This window comes from Gopherus evgoodei, chromosome 8 (assembly GCF_007399415.2).
Source record: "Gopherus evgoodei ecotype Sinaloan lineage chromosome 8, rGopEvg1_v1.p, whole genome shotgun sequence".
NCBI lineage: Eukaryota > Metazoa > Chordata > Testudines > Testudinidae > Gopherus > Gopherus evgoodei.
The window spans coordinates 55037387-55046773 of NC_044329.1; the positions used below are offsets into that span (position 1 = coordinate 55037387).

Genomic DNA, 9387 nt, shown 5'->3' on the forward strand with positions numbered 1-9387 from the left:
CACTTTTAAATAACTGAACAATGGGGATTCCGCCAGTGCTCCTTGGAGACCATTCCACAGTCTGCTATTTCTGCCTGTTAGAATATTTTCTTGAAGTTGAGCCCAAAGTTCTTTTTGTTTAACTTCATTCCATGTTACTAAAACAACAAGGAGTCCGGTGGCACCTTAAAGACTAACAGATTTATTTGGGCATAAGCTTTCATGGGTAAAAAAACCCACTTCTTCAGATGCATGGAGTGAAAATTACAGATGCAGGCATTATTATGCTGACACATGAAGAGAAGGGAGTTGCCTTAAAAGTGGAGAACTAGTGTTGACAGGGCCAATTCAATCAGGGTGGATGTAGTCCACTCCCAATAATTGATGAGGAGGTGTCAAATCCAGGAGAGACAAAGTTGCTTTTGTAATGAGCCAGCCACTCCCAGTCCCTGTTTCAAGCCCAAATAAATCTGTTAGTCTTTAGGGTGCCACCGGACTCCTTGTTGTTTTTGTGGATACAGACTAACGTGGCTACCCCCTGATACTTGATTCCATGTTACTGAAACCCCTCGGATTAATCTATCTTCCTACCATTCTTGTTGTTTGTAGCCCTTGAATACTTTATACGGGTTTGGTGTATCATACAGTACTTTACCCTCCATCATTGTGAAGCCAGGCTATGCACACTTGGTTCTTCCAATCAATTCCCACACATCCTCACAACCCTGCCCTAACTTTTCGTGTCCCTCTCTCTGAATTTCCACTTTGCCCCCATCAGTCAGTTTATTGAAGTGCTGCATGTCCCAAGTTATATGGCGAGTGTCTGAACTGAGACATTGGTGAGATGAGGAGCAGGGGAACTCCTTGCAGAGGAGTGTCTGGCGATCTCCTCCCCTGGGATATGCCTGCCATTTGGTGTGATCCAATGGGAAAGACCAAAGGCTCTTTAGAAGAGTCATCCCTGGCAGAGATAATTTAGCAGTATCCAGAGTGGCACAGTACTTCCCCTCTCTCTCTCTCTCTCTCTCTCTCTCACACACACACCCTTTCCCACCCCAATTCAGTTCAAACAATGTATGGGTCAGTTCCTTGTGCATTGTGTGTATTGTTATAGCTGTGAAACATCTGCCTTATGGGGGACCATCCACGTGAACCTGTCAGGCATGTGGCAGGCTAACAGGCCCCTGCTTGGCACCATCATCGTATGGCCATGCCCTGCAGTTCCGTTGCTGAGATGCAGAGTATGTTGCCTGTGTGCATGTTACACTGGGGTGGGACATGCAGAGACATGGTGAGTGAGGCGTTAAAAGGGCAAATAGGCCTTTGTTTTGCACTGCAACTCTCCTAGCACTGTGGAGAACCTGGAAGGGCCTGGTTGATTCTGGTCCATATCCATGCGCTGCTTAGCAGTGAGTGAGTTAAGGGGCCAATTAGACACTTTTCTTATCCGGGCTGCCACCTTGCTTAATTAACTCATGAAATTGATCAATCTCTTGAGGGCTTAATTAGATTGGATTGGCTAGAAATGGGCTGGGGCACAGGTCCCTCCCAACGAGCATACGCCTGAGGGGGCTGTGACTCAAAGGGAGATGGGGATCGTTAATTAAATGTGATCACACCAGCTGCAGCTAGTGTTTTCCCAAGTTAGGGAATCGGTGCTGCCCTGGGGAAAAGTGAAACTGACAGACACCGAGCAGGGATGTCTCAGGTGGACAGGCTGCCTGGAAACTGGGTCCATTGGCCAAGGGCCTTGCAGTGAGTGGGTTTTCTGTCCTCCCTTTGAAGCAGCAAGGACCGGGTCACTTTAGGAGACAGGTAAGGCAAATCCTATGTTCCAGCAGAGGCTGGGAACAGCATTATAATGGGAACTACTCAAAGTTCCTCAGAGAGATGGGGTCTAAGGACTAGGACTCTGGGGGCCTGGGCTCTGTTCCTAGCTCTGACACATGACTGATGTGTGATCCTGAGCAAGTCACTTCACCTCGCTGTCTCCTCTCTCACCCTGTGTCCATCTTGTTTAGTCAGATGGTAAGCTCTGCAGGGCAGGCACTGTCTCTTTCTGTGTGTACGTACATATGTACGGGGCCTTGCACAGTGGAGTCCTGATCGCATGTGTGGTTGACAGGTGCTGCTGTAATATAAGTAAACGACTGTGTACTGCTTCCTATGTTGTTTTCCTCTCTGATTTCTCCCCCTCAGGGACAACCCACGTGTGTCCATGTGGAACTTCCTGCTCCAGTCGTCTCCTCTCAGGCGCATGTGACTGTGGCACCATTTCAGCCATTTTCAGTGTAAGTGTCCAGCTAAGCTACCCATGACAACCCACTTGTTCAAGGTTAAACATCTGGGTAGGTGCTGAGAAAAGGCCCATCTGAGCCCTGTGGTGAAGAGAAGACTTGCTCCTCGTGCACTGACCCCTAAGTGCTGCTGTAACAATAATACATAAACGGTTTGTGTGGGCCAGCTTTGAGGCTATCCAATAGCATGCAGTGCAATCAGTTGTAAAGATTGTAAGACTACATAATACTTAACAAAGCTATGCATTCCCCCCAGAAGCAACACTGAATTATTTGCAATCTCATGATAGCCACCATGTTCTTCAAAGGTTGCTCTCTCAGGGGTCCAGGAGGAGAGAAGGTAACTTTTTTTTGTAAGCCTGGAGGCCAAATGCCCCTAACAACAATGTTGAAAGCCCCATTCTGTGCCCAGGGCCCCTGCTGACTTCAGTAGAGCCATTCACATGCAGTGTAGGGGTACGTTTGGCTCCGAGATGCCACTCAGCAGTTCATGCCTTGCTGATTTCCTTGGGGTGGTTGGGCTTTGAAAAACATCCACTTCTCTGTGCTTCCCATTAAAATATGACAAAAGTGGCAAAGCAGCTAGTGGGCAGGGGAACTGTCTCTGCTGCTGACTCGCTGTGTGTGACTCTGAGCCTGTCCCACTTCGGTACAACGGGGGTATCAATACCTGCATCCTGGAGGTGCTGCTTGGCTGAATTCATCTGACCTGCTGAGGCACTTAGAGAGCCAGGGGCTGCAGCACTGTCAGTTGCACCAGGGCAGCCATCGTGCGAGAGTGGCAGTGAGACAGACTGAGCAGCAGTGCCGTTCACTAGTGCCTTGGGAGCTTTGTGCACCAGGCTGCATGGCTGGGCTGAGGGAGGGGCGGGCACTGCCAGACCCACTGGGACAGGGCTGTCCGCACTTGCATCGTGTGCCCAGCAATGTACTGAAAAGTGCACTGCTCGCGTGTGCTGAGCCAAATCCTGGCCCTTGCGTGAAGCCCAGATAGGCCAAAGGAGGATGGGGGGAGTTCCCATGGAGAAGAAGGAAGGGGAATCCTCTCCCCAAGCCATCAGGCTTTCAGCAGCCCTGGCAGCTGCCCAGTCTTGCCCGCACTGAGGTGTAGGGGGGAGCCTACGTGGAGAACCAGAGCGAGTGGCCATCGCAGAGTGATCTGATGGGCAATGGAATTGCAGGAAACAGCCATGGGTTTTTTTTGCCCTGGCGAATTACTGCAGAGTAAATGTTATGCAATGTGCACAGCTCAACTCTCCTAGATCTTGGGTCCCTGGACTCTGCAGCATAGCACAATCACTGACCATTCATTCTTAGACCCAGTAGTGGGATTAAGCCAGTGAGGGCCCTGATTCTCAGAGGTGCTTAGCACCTTCAGTTACCACTGACATCAACTGGAGGAGTTGGTGCTCAGCACCTCTAGAAATCAGGCCCAAAATGCCCAACACCTGCCTATCCAGGTTTGAATCACTGCCCCCTGGTGGCTGGTCAGAAATATTGCATAATGAACAAACGGTCTAATCTCTCTTCCTCCCCATCCCTTGCAGGTCCAACGCACCCTTCAGTGAACATAAGTACCCTCTGTTAACTCTTTCAGCCCTGTCACTCACTTCATGCCCTCTTTGCGCTGACTTCCCTTCTCTACAGCACTTTTAATGCTAGATGGTGCTGGACTGTTGCAGAGAGGTTAAGGGTTTCCCCCGGACCTGCTGATGCCTTGGAGCCTGCTGTGCTCTGGAGTTTGGGTTTGCAAAGGCTCTGTGACCAAGTCAGGCTGTACCTTTAGACTTTCCCTGCTGGAGATCTGGGTTTGAATCTGGCTTCATGCTCCTCAGTTCACAATTCAAGCTCAGTTTGGAGGGATCTTTGTCCTTAGTCCTTGTCAAAAATTCTTCATGCAGTTGAGCTTCAGAAGTAGCCTCTGGTCCAGAGCCACCTGCAGTTGGACGAGACTGGTCACACTGCACAGGGACCTGCTTCTTAAGGGTCAGCCCTGTATTTTTCAGCTGGAAACTTGCTGACCAACTGGAGGCAGCAGGTAGTAGCTTGAGTCTGCCCTCTTCTGGGTATATGGAAGATCTGCCTATGTAGCTGTCAGAGCATCAGCCAAAATCTACTCCTTCCAAGCTTAACTACAGTGTCCCAGCTTGTGTGCTGTTGAATTACTGCCACCTAGTGGCTATGTTGGGAGGATGGAGCCTTGACTTGCTGAGTGCCCTTGGGCAAATCCTTCCAGCTCAGTTCCCTGAGCTAGATCACGGGGCAGTGGGCTGCAAGGGTTAATTAGTGTTCCTTAAGCACTTGGAGACACCTGTGTGAAAAGGGTTATGTATACAAGGTACAAGAGAAGGGCCTACTGCTACCCTCCTTGCCTAGTCCTGGAGAGGTGCATTTAATTGGTCACAGTGCTCTCCACCCTTCTGTTTTTCAGCGGTTTCTTTAACTAATGCCATTCATTCTCCCACATGCACAGAGAACTCTCTGGGATTGATTCTGCAGCCACTGAGCTACCCCCATGTAAAGTCAGTGGTGGTTGCACGGATGCAGCAGTAGCAGAATCAGATCCCCTAACTGGAACCACAGTAGCTGACCACTGTTCTTAGCTCCCTTGAATTTAACCCATTCCCTTTCTTGCACTGCCTTGCAGAGTTTGATGGAGAATCGGTCGGATGACAGCAGGAACTGTTGTTATCACCGGCGGAATACTAGCAACCGTGATCCTATTGTGTATTATTGCAGTGCTCTGTTACTGTAGGCTACAGGTATGTAACTACACTTCTGGGGTGCGGTACCTGTGCTTTGCACTTACCTAGACAATGCAGGTGAGTTTCAGGAATGCTGTGCAGGACACCGGGTGTTGTGATTGTTAATCTTTGCTATGTTCCCCCTTTCCCAGGGAGCGCCACAAAGTGAAGGCTTAATTTCTTTTCCTTTTTTCCTGGTGCTAGATGCAAATCCTGGGGGTTGAGGGTTTGAAGAGCTCACAAATTAATTGGAGGGGTTGGCTGGTTTCACAGTTACTCCTGTGTAAAGTAAACCACTGGGGTTTTTTCCCTAAGATTAGTGAAATAACCCTTTTTATAATTGAAGTGAACTTAGTGCTATGTGCTCAGGGTAGAGGCAGAGTTCCCTACCATGCCCAGGCTAGGCTGCCTCAAATTTTCTGGACTAGATTTTTCAGTTCCACTTGCGCTACTTTGCACCATGTGCACATGGGTGGCAAGTTTGTAGAAATTTTGGTGGTGCCCAGAGCCCACCCCCCCAACTCCGCCCCCACCTGCCTAAGGCTCTGGGAGGGGGCTTGGGGGAGGAGGTCTGGGGTGCAGACCCTGGGCTGGGGATTAGGGTGCAGGCTTTGGGATGAAGTTTGGGTGCAGGCTCTGGGCTGGGGCTGGGGGTGGGTGTGCAGGAGGGGGTGAGGGGTGCAGGCTTTGGGACGGAGTTTGGGTGCAGGCTCTGGGCTGGGGGTGAGGGCATAGGAAGGGGTGAGAGGTGCAGGCTCTGGGAGGGAGTTTGGGGTGGGAAGGAGTGTGTGGGAAGGGGAAGGGTGTGCACCCTCTGGGAGGGAGTTAGGGGATAGGAGGGGCTCAGGGCTGCGGCTGAGGAGTAGGGTGCAGGGGTGAGGGCTGTGGGGCTGAGGATGAGGGGTTCATGCTGCGGGGGGGGCTCAGGATGAGGATTAGGGTGCGGGGGGATGAGGGCTCTGGCTGGGGATGAGGGTTTGGGGCATTGGGAGAGGCTCAAGGCTAGGGCAGGGTAAGGGCAGCCAGCCTTGCCATTAGTGTAGGGCAGGCACCAGGACCCTGGGGCAGCAGACAGCAGTTCTGCCGGGAATCGCTCTACTCCCACAGCACGAGCAGGCAGGGGAGAAGCGCACGCTGCTTTCTGTCAGGCAGGGACCCAGTGAGGGGGGGAGTGGCAGGCGGGGGCTGGGACCTGCTCCAGGCAGGGATACGGCAGGGGAGCGGGGAGACCCGCAAGGGCCGGGGCCCAATCCAGGCAGGGCCAGGGGAGAGACCCAGCTCCAAATATTGCTGGAGCAGGGCACCTGGCCCTGAATATTCCTGGAGCCCGAGCACTGCAAATGTATATAACGCGCCGCCTATGCATGTGCATGGCACATAGTGGCTGAATATTCACTGTAAGTGGCCAGCAGAGGCCTCCTTTGGCAGAGGCGGTCTCTGCACTGTTGTAAAACCTCTGAAGCTGGCTCCTGTGCAGCCATCTCTTCCCAAAGCAGAGGGTGTGCTGAGGAGAAAGGGGATATGTGTTCGGGTGAGGCGAGCTCCTGTGACAGTTGTATCAGGCCCTTTGATGCCCCTGCTGGAGGCATCATGTTCCTACCACATCCTGCCCCAGGGAAGAAGCAGTGAAGGTGGCTAGAGAGGCTTCCATATGAGGAGAGATTAAGAAGACTGGGACTTTTCTGCTTGAAAAAGAGCTGACTAAGGGGGATATGAAAGAGGTCTATAAAATCGTGACTGGTGTGGAGAAAGTAAATAAGGAACTGTTTTTATTCCTCCTCATAGCACAAGCACAAGCACTAGGATCACCAAATGAAATTAACAGGCAGCAGGTTTAAAAAAAAAGGAAATATTTCTTCACACAGTGCACAGTCAGTCTGTGGAACTCTTTTCCAGAGGTTGTTGTGAAGTCCAAGACTATACAGGGTTCAAAAAAGAACTAGATAAATTCATGGAGGATAGGTCCATCAATGACTGTTAGCCAGGATGAGCCAGGGATGATGTCCTGTTTGCCAGAAGCTGGGAATGTTGACAGGAATGGATCACTTGATGATTACCTGTTCTGTTCATTTCCTCTGAAGCACCTAGTATTGGTCACTGTCGGAAGACAGGATACTGGGCGAGATGGACCTTTGGTCTGACTCAGTGTGGCTGTTTTTTTATGTTCTTAAGCTCTTTGCATCTCCTCTCAAATGGTTCTATGTGAAATTCCCGGTAGTTGACCATTATCCTTCTGCCCCTGCTGAAGGACTTTCATTGATGAAGAAACATGGGGGGAGAGGGGAGGGAGAATGACCATGAATCCTAAAAATGTCTTCAAACATAGCCTGTTTCCAAGACTATGTGTGTGACCCTCTAGGGGCCTTTGTGCACAGGCATATCTGCATAGTATGCCATCCTCTTGCTAACCAAGCCTTTCCCTTGTGCATAGTATTATTGCTGCAAGAAAGATGAATCTGCTGAGGAAAAGGAGGAGGAGGAGGAGGAGGATGAACCTGACCTTCCCACTCGCTCATACCTTACGACCTGCAATGCCTGCAACTCTCGCATCGTGGACGGGCAGGGCAGCCCAGCACCACCACCCCATGAATTTAACCAGCCGGGTGCTTGGAACTACTGCCCTACCTGTTCCCCGTACGGCTCGCCCTTTTACATACGGACCGCTGACATGGTGCGGAATGGCGGTGAGAGGATCACCTACACGCCCGCGTGCTACAAGGAAACGGGGCCACCCATCAAAATGGCAACCCTCCAGAGTTACCCGATGAGCCGCCGTGGTGTCGTCCCTGAGACTTTTCCAAACCCGAGGGCTATTAGTACAGACGTGTAATCAGCATTGTCACTATCTCACAGTGTGTGCCAATGAGACAGCCATCGAGGGGTGGGGGCTCCATTTATTTCAGTGAGGTTTCTTGCAAAGGAGAGGAGCCCTCAAACAAACATCAACAGCTAAATCAGAAACCGAGCGTGGTCTGGACGTTGATCTGTCCAGATCACTGTAAGCTTTCATGGGACATTTGAATGAAGAACTTGAACGTGGTGATTTCTGAACCTATCACAAGTGTAATTATTATTCCACTGTGTCTACGGAAGGGACTTGTCTAATGAGGGCTATGTACAGGACAGACTAACTTAGTTATCAAAACACTTGTGACTCTCCTTATTCCCTTGAGTCCTTAATGAGGTCTTTGGTGTCTACACTAAGCAAACCCTACTTGTCACTTTCCAAGGCAATATCACTGGCCTCCAGTATGGATGAACTGAGCACATTCAGCGAGAGCAAGACGTCATTCTGGGAGCTGTCGGCCCCAGCAATGGCTGCGGCATTAGAAAGGAGGAAGAGAGAAAGGGTGAAGCTCCAGCCAGTGTGCCAGGAGTTCTAACACTCTTGATGAAAGCTAATAGAGAAGCAAATAAACAGATAGTTTGATCATTTTGTTCCCTTCGCATCACATTAGTTGCAATTGAATGCTAGTGTCTGTAAAATAGAATAACTTCTCCCTGGCTACTTTAGATAATTATGAGGGGGAGAAAAGGGGACTAGTGAAATTACTGACATATGCTAACAATGCAGATGATGATCCTGCTGCTGCTAAAAAAAAAAAAAACTTTAATCTTCACATACTTTTTTAAGAGTGGTTTAATTTAGAGGCATAAAAAGTGCAAGGTTTTATTGAAAAGAAAAATTGCATTATTAAAGAATGAAAGCTTTGATCTTCTGCAGTGTGCAAAGCCCTGAAAGGCCCACTGCCATCTTCTGGGAAACCGAGGAATAGTCTGTTTAGGACTGATTCTGCTTACAGTAGCAATAGGGATGGAAAAGACCTACTAGACCGTGACCTTGGGGTCATGACCACCAGTGGGGGGAATCACACAGACAGACAGGTCTTTAGGGGGCTCATGATTGCCTTTCCTTTCTTTGGGGCTAGATTGGAAGCCCAGACCTACTTTCTGGGGTAACATGGGGTCACCGCATGAAACATGTTGACAACCAGTGAGCTAGACCATCCAGTCCACCTCTCTGCAAAATGGACATGGAGATTATGTTTTACTCCAATACCAAACTAGGTAAAAATTACTAAAAAGGCACATCTGTCATTCTGATCCACTTCCATGGCAGCCAGCTGCAGGGTCCCCAACACATGGTCCCGTGAGTGCAGGTGGAGAGTACAAATTGGTTGCAGATGAACCTATAAAGCTAAATTCCTGCTGCCACACAAATTTTCTTAGTGATGATAGCTAGAGTATGTTTAACACACGGCCATGATATTTAGGCAGAATTATTTAGAACTATAAGTTGTGATAGAGGAAATAGTCTAAATCCATGAAAGGTGCTGGACTGACTGACAGCCTTTATATTCTCTGTT

General features: G+C 49.7%; 1 protein-coding gene across 1 annotated transcript; it reads left to right on the top strand.

The window, feature by feature from the left end:
* Positions 1–2201: 2201 nt before the first annotated feature.
* On the top strand, positions 2202–7857 carry FAM163A (family with sequence similarity 163 member A). The gene is made up of 3 exons (XM_030573878.1): positions 2202–2270; positions 4924–5038; positions 7452–7857. Exons 2-3 carry the CDS (start codon positions 4946–4948, stop codon positions 7848–7850), a joined length of 492 nt encoding a protein of 163 aa, XP_030429738.1. The 5' UTR covers positions 2202–2270; positions 4924–4945; the 3' UTR covers positions 7851–7857.
* The last annotated feature ends 1530 nt before the right edge of the window (positions 7858–9387 follow it).

Excerpts from the sequence above, each read along its gene's own strand:
- FAM163A (XM_030573878.1), top strand. The coding sequence starts at position 4,946 with ATGACAGCAGGAACTGTTGTTATCACCGGCGGAATACTAGCAACCGTG. Across the intron at positions 5,039-7,451 it reads TCTGTTACTGTAGGCTACAG|TATTATTGCTGCAAGAAAGA; the intron begins GTATGTAACTAC and ends CCTTGTGCATAG.